This window comes from Giraffa tippelskirchi, chromosome 13, assembly GCF_054371585.1.
Source record: "Giraffa tippelskirchi isolate mGirTip1 chromosome 13, T2T-mGirTip1v1.2.pri, whole genome shotgun sequence".
NCBI classification, from domain to species: domain Eukaryota; kingdom Metazoa; phylum Chordata; class Mammalia; order Artiodactyla; family Giraffidae; genus Giraffa; species Giraffa tippelskirchi.
This window is the reverse complement of record NC_137287.1, coordinates 24,326,922-24,349,290: the sequence shown is the minus strand read 5'-3', so window position 1 is coordinate 24,349,290 and position 22,369 is coordinate 24,326,922. Positions and strand designations below refer to the sequence as shown.

General features: G+C 47.6%; 1 protein-coding gene across 5 annotated transcripts in view; it reads left to right on the top strand.

Moving 5' to 3' along the window:
• The window catches only part of VPS35L (VPS35 endosomal protein sorting factor like), a 143,551-nt gene extending 123,676 nt beyond the window's left edge, over positions 1-19,875 (top strand). For all 5 annotated transcript variants that reach the window (XM_081560790.1, XM_081560791.1, XM_081560792.1 and 2 more), the window contains 4 exons: positions 5,501-5,666; positions 14,145-14,263; positions 18,494-18,640; positions 19,324-19,875. In XM_081560790.1, coding sequence (XP_081416916.1) covers positions 5,501-5,666; positions 14,145-14,263; positions 18,494-18,640; positions 19,324-19,422 — 531 coding nt within the window. In that variant the 3' untranslated portion in view covers positions 19,423-19,875. The remainder of the gene's footprint in view (positions 1-5,500; positions 5,667-14,144; positions 14,264-18,493; positions 18,641-19,323) is intronic.
• Positions 19,876-22,369: the final 2,494 nt, after the last annotated feature.

Below are 22,369 nucleotides of genomic sequence, written 5' to 3'. Positions count from 1 at the left end.
GCCACCGTTCGGGACTTCTTACTAGGTGCCCTGTGCCATACTGGCTCCCTCTGTCAATATCCAGTCTCTAGGAAAATGCCCCCAAGCCCTGCAAAGCAGGACCTGGGAGGCTTGCCTGGGGTTGCACCGCTGGTGAGAAGCAGAGCTGGGAAGTCTGTGCTACCCCAGAGCCTATCCTGCCTGAAACATTTGCAGGAGGCTTTATCACTCAAGATAGGTGGGACTTCACAACCCTACATCCCTCCTATGGGACACAGCATAGTAACTGCTGGCTGGCTCTCCGGGTGCCATGAGATGTTCAGTCTAAAGAGCCAAGGTTGAGTGCTCACCCAGCTCAGAGGCCAGAGGGTGGGCCATGTGTGAGCCCCACTGTGGTCAGTAGGTTCAGCAGGAGACGACTCCCGTATCCCTCTGTTACCTGGTTCACGTTGTTACCTTTCTTGTCATAACTTTTGCTATTTTACTTTTAAAATTTAATTTTTTCATTGTTAGGACACTTACCATGTCTGCCCTCTTAACACATTTGTTAAGTGTATGATACAGCTCTGTTGACTCAAGGCCCAATACCGTACAGCAGATCCCTACAGCTTATTCATCTTGCTTAACTGAACCTTTAAACTCGTTGATCAGTGACTCCCTGTTTCCTCCCCCTCCAGCCCTTGAATTCCACTCTTCGAAAGGACTGTTCTAGGTGTCTTAGATGAGTGGGGTCATAGTGTATTTGTCTTCCTGGCCTGTTTAACTCAGCATAATGTCCTCAGGTTCACCCATGCTGTCGTATATGATGCCTTTTCCTTCTTTTTCATACAGCTGAATAACAGTCCGTTGTATGTGTATGCCACATTTTCTTTATCTGTTTATCTACTGATGGACATTTTGTTTGTTTCTACCTCTTGGCTGTTGTGATGGTGCTACAGTGAACACGAGAGCACTAGTATCTCTTTGAGGTATTAGTGATTTCAAATGTTTTGAATAAGTACCCAGAGGAGGGAATTGCTGGATTACATCATAGTTCCACTTGTAATTCTCTGAGGTACCTGTGTACCGTTTTCTATAGTGGCTACACCATTTTGCATTCCCACTCCAGAGCACAAAACTTTTTTAAAGAATGGGTTTGAAAAGCTTTGACTCATTTTATTTGTTGAGAGAAAAAAATGGATGCCATTTTAGACCAAATAAAATAACTGGTCCACTTTATTCATACTTATGAATACAGAGGTAAACATTCCCCCAGGACAGCCCTCTCTCCTTAGCAAGCAGCACTGCTTTTGGAGCAGTCTGCTCTGGTGTTAGCAGTGGTCAGCCTCTTGGTGAACTGCAGAACAGTTTTCTCCATAATCTTTAATATATTTCTTTTAACAGCATTTGGTAGGACAAGGAAACTAGAATGAATTGAACAGGTTTGGTGTTAGCCACTGCAGATGCCTAATTTTGATTCAGTTGAAATTTGTAGGCAATGGAAATGTTCCCCTTCAGTTTTCTGGCACTGATCACCAGGACACAGCAGGGAAATGTCTTTTCTCCTTCTTATCTTAGTGAAAAGGTCCAGCCGTCAGCATAACATGGTATCCAGATGCTAAGCTTCATTCATTCCGTCTACCCTGCAAATATTTGTTGATCTGGGAATGGAGGAGTGAACAGAAATGTGTGCTCCCACTCAAGGAGACAGACTCCAAGCAAACCAATACTTAACTCCAGTTGTGTAAAGTGTCATAAAGAACTACAGGCACTTCTGAGAGCCTCAAATTTTGAAGGGAAGTGGGTCAGGGAAGTGCCCTGAGAATGTGTGATTTGAGCTGAGCTCAGAGGAAGACTAGTAGTTCTCTAAGTGCGGGGGGTAGGTGACATTCGGGGTGGAGGGAAGAGCATGGGTAAGGCCTTGAGGTGGGAAGGGTCACCCAGCAGCACTGGAGGGACTGGAAGAGAGCCGCGGTGATGAGCGAGGTGATGAGAGGCTAGAGGGGCACGAGCTTTCAGGACAGGCAGGGGCTGGCAGCAGCGAGACCAGGGAGCGCCCCAGACCCCAGACTCACCCACAGCCTCTCGTCTCCACAGTGATCTGTCTCCTGCCCTCCACCGGCTCTGTGTCCCCCTGCCCCCACCCCACCAATGCTCCACTTCTCTTCTGCTCTTTCCTGCACTTCCTCCCAGCCCCTCTGTGTTCTGGCTCCTTTTGTAAAGGACTTGAATATTTAACACACAGAGAGCCAGCCAGCAGTTCACCAGTATTCACTCCCAACAACCCTGTAATTATCCTCTTCTCACAGAAGCAGACCCTGGCACAGAGAGGTCAAGTGACTCGCCCAGAGTCACCAGCCGGTGAGCAGCCAAGATAGAAGTCAAAGCCAGGATGTGTGTGCTCAGCGCTGTCTTCACTGCCTCTCAGCTCTCCTGGGAAGTTAGTTGTTTCCAGGGTATTCTTTCTCCCAAACAGTGACGTTTATGGAAGGATTCTCGCAGACCAAGGACCCGGAGGGACACTGCGAATGGTGGGAGCCAGGCCCCCTTTCCTCCAGCTCAGAGAGAGAGGGGGCTGCGTCCCTCCCAGGTGCCCCTTGGGAGCCGCCTCCTGGGCATTTGCTTGGTGCCAGGGAGGCAGCCTTGGCAGAGACCCCAGGAAAACCTTTTCCCGCTCAGATTGCCTACTGAATCCAGGATCTTTTCTTATTTTCCTTTTAAAATCTGTGTTTGCCTTGCTTCAGTTGCTGGCACTGGTACAATTTCTTTTGAAAATGTTATAACCACTGAAGCATGGGTATCGTGTGGAAAATGTTTTCCTTGTAGAGAAGGTTGGAAATAATCTCTTCTTCTCTTTGGTTTAAAGCTCGCGGGAACAGCTTCCTACAAACCTTCACGTCTCTGTTACCCCGTCTTCCACCTTTTTGAAGGTGTGTCGAATGCTCTCTCACGATAGTTATGGCAGTTGGTATTGAAAGTTACTGGACCGTTCACATTGTTGTCTCTTTCCAGGGCAGATCCTGAAATAAAATACATTTTGAGCATCCACATAGCAGAACAAAATAGCCTAGTTAGAAACAGCTGCTGGCAAAGAAAGGCAGTAGTAAGCTGCCAGTAGAGCCTGACTCTGGCAATGGAAGGCGGACCACAGCGTGGGCAATTTCACTGTGTATCGTTTGAAGTATTCAGATTTTGGAGCATCGTGTGTCTTCTTTCGTGCGGATACCGTAACAGCAATTCCTGTAGCTGTTATCAGCTGTGCAAATCATCTCACGCCCCTCCGCTGGAAGTATTTCTGCTGTGTATACACTCTTTGTATTATGAAGCTGTGAACTCCTGCCCACTTCGGATATCATACTTCTACCCCAGGCCTGAATTTAAGAGAGCTGACTACGTGCATGCCTTTCCCCAACTAGCCAGCTCCTTAAAGTCTATTTCATGCCTAAGTCATCTGTAGAGAGGCATTATAGAGTATTAACACTTAGGAATGTCCGCTCTGCAGCCAGACTCCCAGGGCTCAAATCCTGGTTCCCCCATGTTCCCACAGGGTGGCTCATTTCCCATCTGTGAAATGGGGTGGGAGGGTGGGTCATAAAAGTATCTTTCTGAAACAGAGAAAAGCTATGGTAGCCATGATAGCTACCATAAAAGTTAGCTATTGTTTTTATAGCCACCTCAGTACCTAGTATATGGAAGGTGCTCAAAAAATGTTATCCTTTCAACATCATTTACTTACCAAGTGCCTGCTATGTGCCCAGCACTGTCCCAGCAAGCAAAGACAGGAATAAGGGCACCATTCACAGTGTGTCCCCTGGGCTGTCCTAGAACTGTATTACCGGCAAACACAGAAGATAAAGTACCTGCCCTCCTAGAGGTTTTTAGGCCAAGATGCAAAAAAGATCAAGAGATATCATTGGGTAGTTCACTAAATGAGTAGATAAAATCAGATGCTGAGAGCTGCTCTGAAAATATGAGATGGTTGACTTGACAGAGACTAGGAGAAGGTGCTAGGGGCTCTGGATTGACTATCCCAGGAGGAGCTAACGTGTAAGGTGAGGTATGGCAGCTGTCAAAGGAACCAGTGTGGCCAAGTCTCGCAGATAAAGATTGCAGCAGGGAGAGCAGCAGAGCTGGGAGGCCAGAACCCCCTTGGCCTATGCCTGCCCTCTGGAGCATCCTCTGCCCTTCTGTCTGGTCTGTGTGGGAAACTGGCCTCTGGGCACCGAGGCATCGGGGCTTCCTTCCTCCTGGCTTCCAACTGATTCAGTCCTTGGGAGGCACCCACATGGACTGCGAGGCAGGAGGAGGCTTGCTGGGCCATGGTTCAGCAGGGGCTTTGTTCTTCCATCCAAGGCTGCGGGCTCCAGCTGCAGTTCCTTGCTGCCCACCGTGTGCTTTCCACCTAAGGATGGTACCGGCTTCCTCTGTTGCCAGGCCCCGGGTGCCTCACTTTCCTCACTGATTGCCTTCATCCTGAGAATCCTTCATTAAAAGATCCTCATTTAACCCTTGTGAGTGTGCCCTCTGTGTCCTGCCAGGCCCCTGAGCAGTGGAGCCTGGTCCCAGGAGCAATAAAGGTGGTGCTGGACTGAGTGATGGGCAGGATGCACCAGCTGGGTCAGTGGGGCGATGGTGGCAGGAGCTGGGGGAGGGGGAGTCTTTGGAGAGTGTTCAGCAGGGGAGCCACAGCATTTTGGAACTGAATTGAAGCTGCTGACTTTTTTTTTTTTTACATCCCGCCATTAATTCAGTTTAGCCTCTGAGAAACACTGTTATAAGCTCTGTGTGACTATCTCTCAGATTTTTCCGCTCCCAAGAGATGGGGCTTCCCTGGTAGCTCAGTGGAAAAGAATCCACCTGCAAATGCAGGAGACTCAGAAGACGCGGGTTCAATTCCTGGGTTGGGGAGATTCCCAGGAGGAGGAAGTGGCAACCCACTCCAGTATCCTTGCCCGGAAAATCCTGTGGACAAAGTAGCCTGGGGGGCTGCAGTGCATGAGGTCAGAGAGAGTTGGACACAGAGAGTTAAGCAACTCAGCACAAGCATGATCTCCCAAGAGAGGATCCTCAATTTAGCTATTAATGTTGCTGAACAGCCTAAAGAGCAAGGCTGTATTTAAAGTCGACGCCTTTGGTGGTGACAGTGATCATTTGGGGGTTTACCCGAGGTAGGTGGCTTCTACTGTGCTATCTGCTACAAGACCTGCAATCTAGCTTTTATAGTTGGAAAAACAGGGCTTTTTACTGTTACGCACACAAGAGCAAGGTTGTAATTTTGGAAACAGGCCATTAAACTGACAGGTAACTTTGCTTTCTTTTCTCGGACCCTAGGCTCTCAAAGCTTGTCTCCCCAGACTAGAGTGTGTTGATTAGTGAGGTTAACAGCATTTTGCCACTTTTCTCTCTATTGTTTAACCACAGCTGGCACTTCAGTTTCTCTATAGCTGCTAAAGCGAGGAGCCTAGGGTTCTGTCTTGATTTTTTTTTCCCCTTCTGCTTCACATTTAGGATTATTTATTCTTTTGTTTTGATCCTCCTCTAGGACCATCCTGAACACGGAGTCCTGTTTCTTGTTCGAGAGCTGCTCAACGTGATCCAGGACTACACCTGGGAGGAGAACAGCGATGAGAAAATCCGCATCTACACCTGCGTTCTGCACCTGCTGTCCGCCATGAGCCAGGAGACCTATCTCTATCACGTAGACAAAGGTAGCGGGGTCCCCCTGCCAGACTGCACTGTGTTTGAACTCCTGAGTGGCAAGTGCATAGTTTTCATTTTCTCTTGTGTTTTACCCACCATGAACTTCTAGTCCAGGGTCTTGATAAATTTGTCCAATGTAAGAATTACCTGGGGCAACTCTTAAAAACGCAGATTCTTGGGTCCCGTGTATCTCTTCTAAATTAGATTGCCCAGGAAGAGACCTGAGAATTTATATCTTTCATGAGCATCCAAGATCATTTTGACAAACAGATGAGTTTGGAGAAGCACTCTTTCGGATCGGTGATGCCTTGGGTGTGCCACAGAATTTCTAGAACGGTTGTTACGTATGCACATGTGTGACCTTCACCCCAGGCCTGTTCCTTTCCAGTCTCACATGGGTCCTGGCCTTAGAGCAGGTGCTTGGAGGAAGGAGGTGGCCTTGTTCCCCCATGTGCAGCCAGCCGTTTTGAGCTTGCTGCTGCAGGTTTGGAGGCAGCCTCTTCATGTCCTTGAGATAACATGGGAAACAGTCCCAATTCCAGACTGCTACCCACTGAGCCTCAGCATCTTCCTATTTGTCAGAGCCTCAGTTCCTATTTTTGGTTTCCAAAAAAACGGCCCTATTGTTAAAAGTGCTTTGGCCAATACATGTATACTTTAGGGTTTAAGCAACTATCTCTACACTTGGAAATCTTAGCAAATGGGTTTGTAGTGCTGAGGGTGGCCTCCTGTCATAACTTTCAGGGGGTTCCTCTGGCTGGGATTTAGGGGATGAGGTTATGTAAGGATGTAACTTGAGGAGGCTGGTTAACGTTGGAGATGATAGTTTCCATGGTCTGAGCTCCTACTGCATGCCAGATACAGCAGCCAGACTCGGTGGGCCTCTTTCTCCTCTGATCCTGACAGCGTTGTGAGGAGAATGGGCATTTGTGTCCCCATTTTACATTCGAGCAAGGGGAGACTCCAAAAGACAACATGATTTTACCAACCATGTGGTTTCCAGTGCTCAGGGCCCGTTGGTGCTGTGAGTGAAATTCACTGTGATGCATGTTTTATGCTGCCTCTTTAATTACAAAATAACATTGTTTTTATTAAAGCATATGGTTGTACACAGCTTCCCTGGTGGCTCAGTGGTAAAGAATCTGCCTGCCAATTCAGGAGACACAGGTTTGACCCCTGGGTCAGGAAGATCCCCTGGAGAAGGAAATGGCAACCCACTCCAGTGTTCTTGCCTGGGAAATCCCATGGACAGAAGAGCCTGGTGGCCTGCAGTTCATGGGGTTGTCAGAGAAACAAGCCCTCTCCTCACTTTTTGCTTCCTTAAGTGGATTCACTGAATCCTCTCTCTTATAGAGAGGGCAGACCGTAGGTCACTTAGCAGACCCAACTTAGCAACTAAACAACAGCAATTGTTGCATACACATGCAGTAAACCATAAAGCTGTGAATTATCATGTAATGAATACCACCTGGTAACCACCACTCAGATCAAGAAATCAACCATTACTAGCTCTCCAAAAGTTCCCTGTATGCCCCCATCTAGTCAGCACCACCACTTGCCTCTCTACAGGTATACTGCTCTCCTGACTAATATTACAAATTAGTTTGTTAGTTTTTTACTTTTCCATAAATGGACTCATTTAGAAAGCATTCTCAATGAGTGTCTGGCTTCTTTCACTCAATGTTATGGCTGTGAGATTCTTCTGTGTTGTGTATAGCTGTTGTTCATCCTTTTTCTTTGCTGCATAGTATTCCACTGTATGAATATACCAGAATTTATTCCTTCCCCTGTGGATGGAGTTAGGGGCTGTTACGAGGAGTGCTGCTGTGAACATTCCTGAATATGTAACTCTCGGGGTTAATGTCTGTTGGGATATGCCTGGGGTGAAATTGCTGGCCTGTGGGATTTCCTTGTGTTCAGCTCTGGTTGGTACTGTCTCACAGTTTTCCAAAATATTTACACCAGTTTACACTCTCACCAGGCATGAATGAGGTTTCCATTTGTTTCCTTGATGTGGTCTGTCTTGTTCATTTCGGCTCTTCTGATGAGCGTAATTTGCGTTTCTTTCATGGCTAATGAGGTTGAGCTTTTCCTGTATTTCTTGGCACTTTTATCTTCTCTCTTGTGAAAGGTTCATGGAGGACTCAAAACAGTAGAGAAACTTTTGAGGACCAGACGCTGCCATGGAAGTAGGTCTGGAAATCCTGGGCCCTGTCAGAGGAGCAAGCCCTCTCCTCGCTTTTTGCTTCCTTCAGCAGATTCACTGAATCCTGTCTCTACAGAATACAGCAGGGCAGACTGTAGGAGCTGGAGCGCCAACACAGGAGGAATCTTTTTTTTCTAGCTTTTACAGAGGAAAACAGAAGGGTGGGTTTTCTCTGCTGCCTTCTTGGCCCAGCTCTGTTCACTCTGGGTGCACAGTTGTGACCTGACAGTTGTCTTAGGAGAGTGAGTCCTGGGGGAGCCACAGGACACCCGCAAGATGGGGGCCCCATTTTCCTGTCTCTCTCGAATTAGAGGCAGCCTTTATAGACAGGGTTAACAAATGTTCAAACTTTTGAAAAACTGCGGTCAGATATTTTTTCTTTTGCGTATGAAGGATGCCTAGGCTGTTTTCTTTCCGGATGAATAAGAAGAGAATGTTCTGAAATTACCTGGAGCCATAACTCCAGTGCTTTCATGCGAGCGAATGAGAGAGCGTGCTTGCTGTGGAAAGGCAGGGCACTCCTGACACTGATGTTGATGTATTTAACATGCGTATAGACATCTAGTTGGAAGAGTACAACCCAGGGGCCCATGGGAGGTCATCGCAGCCCTTTCACTCCTCCACGTCGCCTGCCAGCCCTTGAAGCATTCGGGGTTGTGACCCCAAGGCCAGACAGATGCAGAGATCCTGGGCTATTTTTAGTGGCCATTTGCCAGGGATTTCATTTCTCCCCATTGCAAGCACCATGTCTGGACTCTGCAAGTGTTAGAACAGAAACAGAGGGAGGGAGAGGAGGGTGAAGTGGAGAGTCAGGAGCTACTTAGCTAGAGTGCAGAGAAGGTCCGAGTTCAGATGTGGCACTCTCAGCACTCCTGACCCCTTTTTTTTCACTTTCTCTGTGCATTTTCTACCTTCAGGGGTCAGCCTAGATCTCACTGATTCTATAATTCCATCCCAAGCCTGGATTTTAGGATCTGGGGCACCCAGGGTTGCTGTCTCCTGATCTGCAGTGCATATGGTGGTGATCGTCCGTTTGCTCGTCTGCATCTCGTTATGGGCTGTGTGCTCTGTGAGAGCAGGGCCAGGTTGGCCCACTGCCACCCACCGGGTCTCCAGCTCCTGGAACCTGGCGCAGAGTGGGTTCTCGCCCAGTCCGTCTCTGTGTGTGTGAGCGGCCTGCTCCGAGCACGCCTCCGGCCCCTCTGGGCAGGGTGCCTGCAGCTTGGGTGGTTGGCCACAGGTGGTCCTAGGCCTTCTGTCTTCTCCGCTGCTACTGGGCTAATCTGAATGAGAGGAGGTTCCAGCTCGGAGTGAAGACGGGGAGTTTATGCCAGGAACCATCCTAGTCCTCAGCAGCAGGTGTGAGAAATTCCTTCACCAGCTGCAGTCTTGCCATCCCGCAAAATCTGATGGTGGTAAATGGCTGAATCAAATTCTTTCTCTTCTTACAAGAATAACTGCCATCTTCCACATCATGGACTGTTGAGACACAGCAGCCAGAGCCAACTCAGAAATCCTAGGACGGTTGGTTGCCTGCAGCCCAGGGCAGTTCACTACCAACCTGTGTTACAGTAACGGCTGCAGAGCCAGCAGCCGGCCTAGGAGAGCACCCCAGGACAGTCCCCACCAACGGGCAGTTCAGAACTGGAGTGGAGGTTTCATGCAGACAGAGAAGCAGGGGGAAAAAAGACCAGCTGTTCTCCTTATTTGCAGGCAATATGTCTGCAGCCTGCTTACAAAAGGTTCAGCCAAAAAAATGGCATATATGTCTGTGTGTATGTGAGAGTGTGGAGAGAGCAAGTGAGAGCTTCACAGAAGGGCAGGATGACATCAAGGGGTGCTGGGTGAGAGGCCTGTTATCCCCCCGTGCTACAGCCTTGACATCCAAGTAAGAATCTGGGGATAAAAGGAGTTATTATTCTTGAAGTAGCAACCAGAAATGTACATGAAGCATCTCTGAAGTTATTTTACCAATTAGTTAATCACTATACACCTGTCCCAGTCCCCAAAAGAGTCAAGACAGATTACAGGAAATATATAAAATAATGAAATATAATTGTTTTTAATTGAAAAAATTGGTTCTTCAGAAGTTATAAATTAGGAAATACATGGCTTTATATGTCTATGTGTGATATATATGGGGCTCCACTATGTATACTATTTTGTCACTTTATTGATAACATATGAGATGGTTGGATGGCATCACTGACTCGATGGACATGGGTTTGGGTAGACTCCGGGAGTTGGTGATGGACAGAGAGGCCTGGCGTGCTGCAATTCATGGGGTCGCAAAGAGTCGGACACGACTGAGTGACTGAACTGAACTGAAATGGACAATTCCATTTTATTAAGCATATTTTCAGTGTTGTGCAACCATCACCATCATACATTTTCAGAATTTTTTCATCTCCCCCAAACAACTCTGTACCCAGTGAACAATAACTGCCCACCTCCCCTTCACCCAGCCTCTGGTGACCTCTGTTCCTGTCTTTATGAATTTGCCTCTTCTAGGTACTTCATACAAGTGGAGTCATAACAGTAGATGTCCTTTTGTATCCGGTACATTTCCCTTACCATAATGCTTTCAAAGTTTATCCATGTTGTAATATGTATTAGAATTTCATTCCTTTTTATGATTGGATAATATTACGTTGTACGGATAAACCACATTTTGCTTACCCATTCATCCATCTGTGGATACTTGGGTTGCTTCCACCTTTTGGCTCTTGTGAATAATGCTGCTATGAACATTCATGTACAAGTATCTGTTTGAGTCTGTGTTTTCAATTCCTTTGAGCATATCTAGCATTGGAATTGCCAGATCCTGGGCAGTTCTCTTTAACTTTTTGAGGAACTACTGAGCTTTTCCACAGCAGCTGTACCATTTTACACCCCCAGCAGCAGCGTAGGAGGCTTCTAGTTTCTCAACACCTTCATCAACACTTTGTATCTTCCTTTTTGCCGTTGTTGTTGTTTTTAAATAGTAGCAATCCTAATAGGTGCAAAGTGGTACTAGACATTTCTTAAGGCTTTTCTTACTGATTTCCAAACTATGATACTCCCACCAGTAGCTTCCCCAGGCCTACCTCAAAGCTAGGTAGTCTTTCTCACCTTTGTTCATCTGATAGGTGATTTTTTTAAGTTCTTCTGTGGTATTAGTTTTCTGTTCTTTGATTTCTAGTGAAATCATACTTTTTTCCATAAAATTGTAGACCATTTAGATGTATTTCTGATACATTGACTATTGATGTATTGCCAATTTTCCTGTAAGTGACCCTAGTAGGGGTCACTGTTTTAAAAGTTCAGAAGCCATCCCTGCACATTGTACCTTGACTTTTCTTGTCTTCATGGCCAGTGCCTGTTGAACGTGATCCCTTGGTTCTGTAGCCTATTGTCAGCAGTCCAGGGAAGAGTTCTTTGCAGACCCTGTCCTGTCGACAGCTGGTGACTTTGACCATGATGGGACTCTCCCCTGTGGCTCTTATTCTCAGCCTCACCCATCTGCAAGCTAAGCCGAGTGCCCTATGTCACCTCGTATTTGCGTCACACAACCTCATGGGCTTTACTGTGATCTCATATGTTTCACCCCTTTTGGATTTGTATATGCCTCTGAGACAGGATCTTTCTCACTGGGCCCTTGGATAGGGCCAGTGATGAGTTGGGCCGAGAAGAGCACAGCAAATTGCATTCTGCCAGATGAGCTAAGCTGAACTGGTTTATTGAAAACATCTGTAAACTCTGAACTGGATTAACACTGTGTGTACATAGCCGTGTAAGCACAGCCACACACAGCCCTCCCCACCCAGGCACCTGCATGGCTCTGCTTTATCAGATGTCCCTGCACCTGGCATGGTGGCCCAGATTTTAGGCCTCCATCAGATCAGAATGGATGGAGCTTCCCCCCGTGGTTCAGTTAGTAAAGAATTGCCGGAGGTGCAGGTTCGATCCCTGGGTCTGAAAGATCCTCTGGAGGAGGGCATGGCAACCCACTCCAGTATTCTTGCCTGGGAAATCCCATGGACAGAGGAGCCTTGCGGGCAGTTACAAAGAGTCAGACACAACTGAAGCGACTTAACAGACATGTGCACATGGATCAGAAACATCTAAAAGCTGCCACTGCACTTTCCCTCTCCTTGACTACTTAGCACCAAGGGTGCTCCATGTACTAAGCACCACCACTTATTCACACCAGGTGGAAATAACTTTGCTCAGCCACATACATTTGGGAATTGGGGTGAAAGCTGTTAAAAAATGATCTGGCAAGAAAAAGGCTTGGGGGGGAAGAAATGACTCTGCAAGGCAGAGGTTGTGGTTTCATTACAGATGGTAAGACTTTGCAGCAGCCTGGCCCCACCCCCACCCCCACCAAAAAAGAAAGGAAAGAGAACAAATGAAGTGTCTATAGGAGAGACGAGCCAAATATGTCTGGTCAGTCACATGATGAACTCCTGCTCAGGTGGTACAAGCAAAACAGCACATCCACTTATCAGCTCAGTTCAGTTGCTCAGTCATGTCCGACTCTTTGTGGCCCCATAGACTGCAGCATGCCAGGCTTCCCTGTCTTATCACCAACTCCCAGAGTCTACTCAAACTCATGTCCATTGCGTTGGTGATGCTATCCAACCATCCCATTCTCTGTCCCCTTCTCCTCCCACCTTCAATCTTTCCCTGCATCAGGGTCTTTTCCAGTGAGTTGGTTCTTCGCATCAGGTGGTCAAAGTATTGGAGTTTCAGCTTCAGCATCAATCCTTCCAATGAATATTCAGGACTGATTTCCTGTAGGATTGACTGGTTGGATCTCCTTGCTGCCCAAGGGATTCTCAAGAGTCTTCTCCAACACCACAGTTCAAAAGCATCAATTCTTCGGCACTCAGCTTTCTTTATAGTCCAACTCTCACATCCATACATGACTACTGGAAAAACCATAGCTTTGAGTGGATGGACCTTTGTTGGCAAAGTAATTCTCTGCTTTTTAATATGCTGTCTAGGTTGGTCATAGCTTTTATTCCAAGGAGCAAGCGTCTTCTAATTTCATGGCTGCAGTCACCATCTGCAGTGATTTTGGAGCCCCCCAAAAATAATGTCTCTCACTGTTTCCATTGTTTCCCCATCTTTTTGCCATGAAGCGATGGGACTGGATGCCATGATCTTAATTTTCTGAACATTGAGTTTTAAACCAACTTTTTCACTCTCCTCTTTCACTTTCATCAAGAGGCTCTTTAGTTCTTCGCTTTCTTCCATAAGGGTGGTGTCATCTGCGTATCTGAGGTTATTGTTATTTCTCCCGGCAATCTTGATTCCAGCTTGTGCTCCATCCAGCCTGGCATTTTGCATGATGTACTCTGCATATAAGTTAAATAAGCAGGATGACAATATATAGCCTTGACATACTCTTTTCCCGATTTGGAACCAGTCTGCTGTTCCATGTCCAGTTCTAACTGTTGGTTCTTGACCTGCATACAGATTTCTCAGGAGACAGGTCAGGTGGTCTGGTATTCCCATCTCTTTAAGAATTTTCCACAGTTTGTTGTGACATCCATTTGTGCTGATACGAAAATAGCTCCAAGAATTGTTAAATGAAAAAAAAAAAACCCTGCAAAACAGCACCGTGTAGAGTCTCTCTCTTTCCTTCCTGACCCAGAGGTCATGCTTCGTGTAAAGGTCGACAGGAAAGAGGGAGAGGGAGGTCAAACTCAGGCTGTTCTTGCGTCTGGTCTTTCTTTCTACAGACAGCAGCTGTGATGGGAGGTGCCCAAGGAGAGAGGGGACTTTGATGAGAAGATTCAGGTTTGCAGGAAGACATAAGAGAACCTTCCATGCCACCTGCAGGAGTTTTGAGGATTAGTGACTGGACAGGGGGCTGGGGGCGGTGCTTAGCTTGAAAGGAGCCTCCCCCTTTGGGATCTTGGCCAGGGTGGGCTCTGAGCCTCCATGTCCCCATCCGTTATCTCTTGCACGTGCTAGTTATGAGGACCCTCTAGTAATGCCTGTGAAGTCCTGAGCCCAGTGCCTGGCACACAGTGCTCAGTATTGACAACCATTCTGATGGTCACTGCAATGCCAGGCCAGAGGGGACAGTCTTCCATGCTCCTGCTGTCTGGCTCAGTCATCCAGAAGGGCAGGTATTTTCTCTGTGATTCCCAAGGCCCCAAGTCTGCAGGAGATTCTGGCTATTTCCATTTGCCCTGCCATGCGTTCCTGCCATGTGCTGATACCGGTGCCACGTGGCTGCCTCTCCCTGGCCTTGGGAATGTCTCACAGCTCTCGTTTCTTCCATCAGTCGACTCCAATGACAGCCTCTATGGGGGAGACTCCAAGTTTCTGGCTGAGAACAACAAACTATGCGAGACGGTGATGGCTCAGATCCTGGAGCATCTGAAAACCCTGGCCAAGGATGAGGTAGGTGCCCACTGCCGCCCCCACTGCCAAAGGTCAAGGGCACAGCATAAAGGACCAACCTTAAGGTTAGCAGTCCAGAGGGCAGATGGAAAACCCAGAACCACTGCCACCCTGGGGTCCCTGAGTGCCTCCTAGTGCCCTCTCTAGGGAGGGGAGGGTTGTAGGTGGGTCCCACTGACCCGGGACCCGCTGGGTGCAGAGCTGGAGAGCTCTGGGGAAGTTCATGCACGGAGGGTGTTGGCTGTCAGTGGAGCGGGCAGCATTATAACCCCAGTTAGAAGAGGAACTCCCCTCCTCCAACCACAAGGCCTTATTTTGAATGGGTGTCAACTTGGTCTCTGCACTTGGCTGCTTTCAGAGAGAGCTCTCACCACCCTGCAGAAGAAAGGGGAGTTCTTCACCTTCAGTCTGCACTGACCACACTGATCACATCCCTTCTGCTCCCCTGCTCTGAAGGATCCTTAGCACCTTCCCCAATCCCTGCAAACATGGGCTCTGGCTCTTACTTCCTGCCAGAGCAGGGCTGTGTATTTGATTGAAAATGCCTTTCTTCACTCTGATACCACAGGCTGGGTCTAATCAGAGGTGGCTGCTGACAGCATAAACGACCATAGTCTAGGACCTCCAGGCTCACAATAAAAATGAGCCCAGAACCATGTAACCTGGAACTATTTTCACGTTTGTCTCTTTTTCTCTTGGGGGAGGAGGCATTGATGGTGATAACAGCTGAAATACTTCTGAAGGAATAGCAGGGCTGGAATGTTTCCGAAGGATGTTTCAACTCATATAAATACCAGGGATGCTCACTGAAAGTGTCTGTCCATATATGCGCATTTATTAGGAAAAACATGGGTGGACCAAGCTAAGACGGAACATGTCATCCTTCATTTTAACAATGTGCTGTGAGATTCGGCACAGGCGGCCGTGGGGGGCGGAGGCTTCTAGAGCCTGGAGCAGAAGTGCTGTGAGCTCTCTCCGCTGCGGGGGAGCCAAGCTCGGTGCCATGAAAGCCCCGCACTGGCGCCCGAGCTGAGTGTCTCACCTCTCAGCACTGACTGGTGTCAGCCCTGCCTCCAAACTGCCCTCTACCCGCACGTGAAGGAGCCAGCCCTGCTCTAGTCACGAGCTTCACGAAGCTGTTTGTTTGGGTGTGGTGAAGCTGGGAACCACGCCAGACCCTTACAACTTCCTGGAAGTGACAGTTCCCCTAGGCAAAGACTCAAAAGCAGCCCCTTTCTATTGAAAAGCTCTGTGGAGATAGGAGGGGCTTGAGGCCTGGGTTTGGTTCTCTCCTGTGTTCAGTTTCTTGGGTCTCTCTGCACGTCAGCCGGCATGCCTGCTCATTCCCAGACCCTTCTCTAATGATTTCATTTTTAATGGGCGGTGCGTTTAAAACACACACAAACTGGGCTTTTAGGGTAAAATGCTTGAGGAGATACAGCACAGAGAAAAAGCCAGTGAGATACTGTTTTCTTTGTTTGACTTTTTAAAACTCTGCCCTGCTTCAAGGAAATGTAGTTAAAAGGCACCTTTCAGAAGAGTCTTATTTGAGAGCTTTCTATGAGGTTGGTCCTCTGGATCTGAGTAGAAATCAGGGCCCTCGTTTCCAGGCATCTCCAGTTTAAAGGGAGAGCAGGATAGGCTGGAACCCACTGGATGATCTCTGCCCAGTTCCCGGCTGGGGCAAGCTCACTGTCTGATTAAACAAAGGAGGCCAAAGTAGGCAGTGGCCAGCCAGTTAGTGATCTGCTGGCCAGGTGGTTGCCGCCTTCCCTCCACACCTGCAAGCTTGGGTCCCCACAGCACGACCCCACCTCTTGACGGCAGTGTTGTTCAGTTGGCTCAGCTGCTTCTGTGATGGTCACCTGGTCCAGACTGTGGCCAAGGCAGGCTCAATTTTGGGGGGCCTGAGTCTCTTCACTGTAATACAGACACCCTTGCCCAACTGCATTCTTAGCTGCTCCTTGGCAGTTCTACTGTCTTATTTTTTTCTCCACTAGATTTGAAATTCTCACCTGGGAGAGGGCTGCAGGAGGAGATGACTAAGTTGGCTCAGCAGTTAACATAGAGTCTGCTGCTCTGTAGCCTCCACACATGGAAGGATGGACAGTTAATAGGTTGAAGAAAGCAGGAAAGATATGTATTGTTCTAAACCACCTCAAACCATTCCTACTTCCCTGGATAAATCTATAGCTCTGCTGGGCAAATCTCTTGGCCTCTTCAGAGTTTGAACCCTGATCTGTGCTGTGCGCAGTCATGTTGACTCTTTGCAACCCTATGGACTGTAGCCCACCAGGCTCCTCTGTCCATGGAATTTTCCAGGCAAGAATACTGGTGTGGGTTGCCATTCCCTTCTTCAGGGGATCTTCCTTCCCGCCCCAGGGATCAAGCCCGCATCTTTACATCTCCTGCATTGACAGGTGGATTCTTTACCATTGTGCCACCTGGGAAGCTCTTTGCATCCATAATGTGATGCTAGCCATGGGTCTTTGGGAATATCTTATAATCTGGGGCCGGTGTGAATTGCACAGGCTCAGAACTGGACGACTGGAGCTCAGAGCCTCACTCTGCATTTGCTAGCTGCAGTCCTTGAACAAGTTCCTGAAGCTTTCTGACCTCATCAGCAAGATGGGAATGTAGTGGTTTCCTGTTATGGCTTTGAGTCACCCCAAACTTTAAACCCCTGTTTATTATCTCACAGTTTGGAAGGTCAGAAGTCAGCATTGCCTGGGCCAGTTTCTGTGCTCCTGGTTTCACAAGGCCAAAATTAAGGTGTTGACTGGCTGGGCTCTAACCAGGAGGCAGTGGGAAGAATCTACTTCCCAGCTCATTTGAGTTGGCCACCTCAGTTCATCCTAAAAGCCAGCAATGGTGGTCATGTCCTTCTCAAGCTTCAAATCTCTAGTCTCCCTTTCTGTAGCACCTTTCCTCTGCTTTCCTCTTCTGCTAACTTGTCTCTGACTTCAACCTGAGAAATTTTTCTGCTTTTTAGGGCTCTAATGATTAGACTGGGCCCACCCAGATAATCCAGGATTATCTCCCTAAGGTCCATAACTTTAATTACACCTGCAAAGTCTTTTCACAGTAGCACCTAGATTACTGTTTGAATAACCAGGGGGTGGGATCCTGGAGGACAGCTCTAGAATCTTACCTACCTACAAAGAGTTGTTGTGAAGATGAAATAAGTTGTGTAAAGCACAGAGCTCATACCCGGCACAGTGTAGGGCCCTATACCCTACAGAGCAGACCCTCAAGGCTTTGCAGACCCTCAAGGCTCCTGGCAGCACTGATGTTTGCAGTGCCAGCCAAGAGCACCCAGCAAAGGCCCGGGCATCAGCTCTCCAGGGCCCACACAGACCTGTGATCTGACCTGGTCCCTATTCAGGCCCACCTGCTGACTTGGGCCTTCCCAGGTGCCTCTGTTTACCTTTAGGAGCTGGCCTCCTTTGTCCTGGGCCTGCTGCATTTTGGAGATTTAGTTTCCCTTTTTCCTTTTACTATTTAAAGCTGGGGTTCAGGCCTGGTCTACTCTGACATTTTGGCTAGACTTTCCTTGTTTGAGTACCTCTCACATCAGATCATTGAGCAAGAGGGGAAAGATCTGGTGTTAAGCGTATTCAGTGGTTCTTATGGGCTTCCCTGGTGGCTCAGACAGTTAAGAATCTGCCTGCAGTGCGAGAGACCCAGGTTTGATCCCTGGGTTGGGAAGATTCCCTGGAGAAGGGAATGGCAACCCACTCTAGTATTCTTGCCTGTTCTTATAAGAGCTGGGTATCAGGGAGCATTGTTCATGGGGAGCTGAGGTCTTTTGTCTTTATTCCTGGCACCCAGAGGGTAGCAATAATGACAGAAACTTTGGGTGGCTTGAGGACACATCTGTGAGAGACATATTTTACCTCCTGTACTGGCATTAAAAGCAGGAAGACTGGTCTCTGCTGGCCTATGTCATCCCTCTATCCTGCTGAGCACTGAGTCTCATGAGAACATCACTGCCTTCTGCTTCCACTCCATGAGTAATGCCCAGGTGGGCTTCACACACAGCATCTCGTTTTAGTCTCACTTACCCTATGAGCTGGTATTACCTTAATTCTCCTACAGATGAAGCCGGGAGGTTAAGTAGCTTGCTCTCCAGAAGATCCGTGGCAGAGCTGGCCTTGGCACCCCAGCAGCGTCAACACTGGGACAAGTCTGAGCCCAGTGCCAGATAGTAACCTCTTTTTTCTATTTCAGGCCTTAAAACGCCAGAGCTCGTTGGGCCTTTCCTTCTTTAACAGCATCTTGGCCCATGGGGACCTGCGCAACAACAGGCTCAACCAGCTGTCCGTCAACCTGTGGCACCTGGCACAGAGGCACGGCTGTGTGGACACCAGGACCATGGTGAGGCACGGGGTGGGGCAAGGCGGCCCTCAACAGACCCAGCAAGCACGGCTGTCCTGGCGAGTGATGCAAGCCCGCTGGGCAGGCACAGGCGGTCTCAGTGCAGCCTCAGGGCCTGGACATCAAACAGCCCCCATCTCCCCTTCTAGAAAGGTGCCAAGCCCTACAAAGGACAAATGGCTCTCCATACCTACAGGTTCAGCACCCTCAGATTCAACAACCATGGCTCAGAAATATTCAGGGGGAAAAAAGCTTCAGGAAGTTTCCAAACCCTGAATTTGTCATGTATACGCAACTACTGACATAGCGTTTACATTATAGTAGGTATTATCAGTAATCTGGAAAGGATTTCATATACAGGAGGGTGTATGAAGGTTACATGCAAATACTACACCAATTTCTGTAAAGGATTGTGTACCCTTGGTTTGGTATCAGCTGGGGGTCCTGGAACCAAGGGATCACTGAGCAGTATTAATTCCCTGTAAATAAAAGCCGCACGTATGGAAACATCAGTAATTCTTGGTGATTTTAAGAGCAAGTTGTAATCTAAGGAGTCTTATTTAAAAGCTGCTGGCTTCTTCTCCTCTCTAAGAAAAAAAGCCTAAGTTCACAATATGGCTGATTTGTCGGAGCCTTGAGAATTATGAACCACAAAGGAGATGAGTCTTTCTCTTTCCTCCTAGGTGAAAACTCTGGAATACATCAAGAAGCAAAGCAAGCAGCCAGACATGGGGCATCTGACTGAGCTGGCCCTCAGGCTCCCTCTGCAGACGAGGACCTGACTCCAGGGTCTCTGATGCCAAGCCAGAAAGACCTGTTTTGTACTTTTGTTTTCATTTTTACACACGTACAGATTGGTTTCTCTGCTGTTCTGCCGGTGGAGTGAAGTGGGAGCTGTCATGAGGATTCGAGTCTAGTCCTGCTCATTGAGCGCAGCGTCTGTTTCTGGCCTGCAGATGGGCCTTCAGAGAAGAACAGAAGAGTGCGAGTAACATCTCTCTCTTCGGGAAGGTTTAATTGAAAGTTAACTGAAAAAAGAACCTTGAAAAGCAGTCCACTTTGAAAGAGCCGCTGTGCCCTTTCCCTGATTTTGCTTTATGTCAATACCGGCTCTTGATTGGATTTTAAATATGCTTATAGATTAAAGGAGAAAACAAGTCAGATTTAAGATTCTCTGGGGCTTCGATGGAAAATATACTGTAACTGAATAAATATACTGAAATATAACTGAAAAATATACTGTAACTGAATGTTCCCTGAAGGAATATTTATGTTCATGACTGTTCATTTAATTACCACTGACTCTCACTCATCCAGAAGAGAATGTGTCTAAACATCCTCAGTATGTGTCTGAACACACTGCCTGGTTTTCTTGCAGCCGTGACCCTAAACAGCATATGATTCAGTCTGCTTTTTTTACTAGTTTGGTGGAGTTTGATTCTTGTATTACCACTAATGAGCTTCCACTGACATTTTATTTTGAATCAGTGAGGTCATGAATATTGGTCGTAGTGGTGACTCACAGCCTAGAACCTTTGTGCAGGAAAATGCATCCAAGTTGTGGATTAAAAGTGCCCCCAAACCATTGTATTTTTGGAAGGTATCCACTGAGCAGACCACATTTTACTTCTACTCTGTGAAAAGCCTGAATTACAGTTTGCACAGAAGTAGCTAAAATAATTTTAAAAAATTTATGTAAACTCATGTTTTAACTGAATAGTTTGGGACCAAGAATATGCTGTGGATTTTCTGGCCAGCTTAACAGTGAACCCCACCCCACCCCCAACCCAAGAATTCTGCTGAGAAAATGGCCTCCATTGAAGAACAGCGTGTACTGAACAAAACATTGAGAAAGCATGGTGGCGTTGCTCAAATATTCCCAAGTGGCCTTTATTACACAAGATTATTCCATTAAAAGAATTTCCTATGCCACTTTTACTATATGATACTGTTCAAATGAAAATCAATTGGCAAATTCAAATTATTCACTTTTAAGTCATTTCTTCTACTTTGAGTCTATACAGCCGACGGCATCTGCCCAAGCCTGAGTCAGTCAATTCCTACTGTTCTTCCATTAACCTGGACTTGGACTTTCACATTAGGTCAGGTAGACGATCCACCAAAGCAGCTTCTGAATCACACGTCACCCTGGCCCAGGTGAAAGCTGAGATTTTCAGTGTTCTCGTGTGGGTTCCCCAGCCTGTTAACTAAATTAGTCAGTCGCTAAAGACTGTGGTCTACATGGCGTGAGGTCTACGATCGTGAAGAATGATGGAACCAGAAGAAAAAGAAAATTTTTAGGAAATAAGGTAAAAATGAAAACTTCTGCATGAGACCTGTATTAATTTTTTACTGCTGCTTTAAATTGCCACACTTAGGGGTTTAAAATGTCACAGTTTTATCACCTTACAGCTCTACTGGTCTGAAGTCCAGTGGGCTTTCCTTCAAAATGAAGGTGTTGGCCGGGCTGCATTCTTCCGGAGTCTCTAGCGGAGAATCGGTTTTCCTGCCTTTCCCAGCTTCTAGAGGCTGCCTGCATGCCTTGGCATGGGGTCCCCTCATCTTTAAACTAGTGACAGCTTGTTGAGTGTTTCTTACAGATCTCTGGATTCTTCTGTCTTCTACTGATACTTTTAATCCTGGATTATCTGGGTAGGCCCAGTCAAATCCTACTACTGATTAGCAACCTTAATTCAATCTGCTACCTTAAACTCCTGTTTGTTTTGTATCACATGTTAACAGGTTCCAGTGATGAGGACTGGGATGGGTGGGGGGTTGAGGGGCGGCACAGAACCTCAACAGTTCTGTTTGTAGAGCTGAACACACAATTTTTAAGGGAAGAACTCTAATCTGGCAAATACTTGTGATGGGGCCAATCTAGTTGCAGAAGGGTGGCCTCAGGGAGGAGCTTAGTGGGAAATAGCAGGAAATCACCTCAGGGAATAAAGTGGTTAAGAATCATGAGGTTTGGGGGACAGCTGGATAAAGGCCATTGTAAGGAGGGAAGGCCTTTGCCATACATAGAAGGAGGATCAGTCTGTGAGAAATCCCCAAGGGGTTTGAGAGCAGGGTGGTTATATATTCAACTGAGACCTTGGCTGTGCTTATAAACCAGACACCCCCACCCACCTCTCCCAGATTCTGAGTAAAAATCCCAAAACTGCCTTGTTCCAGTGGAGACAGGCTGTGTGCTACACAGAATCAACAAATGAACAACATGGGAAATCACACCAAAAAAAACCTTGCAGACAGCTTGAGCAGGACCCAGGACATGGGGCCAAGCGGAGAGGGGTGACTCAAGACAATGTTGTTCAATTTACAGAAGGACAGAGAGGTCCAGTTAACGGGCTGGAGCCGTCACTAGAGCAGCATGGTCTGCACCTACGTGAGCAGCCGAGGCAAGGCTCAGTTCAATCTGAGGACACCTGGCGTCCTGCCGTCTTGGCTGTCCAACCTTCTCTGCTTAGGCCCTGCTTCAGGAACAGACTTTAATAAACCTTCCCAAGCCAAGTGGAACTCTTCAGCCACACTGTGCTAGAAAGTCAAATCCTATCACAGAGAGACTGTATACACTGAACGGCAAGAGGGGAGAGGCCTGACCGTCACATCCCTAACAAGAGGGACAATAATGGGACAGGTGGGGGACAACTGCTCACCCGCTCTCCAGAATCACACAGTAGATGGGTGAGCACAGTCCTCCCTGACAGCCAAGCAGGCCCAAACTGTGAC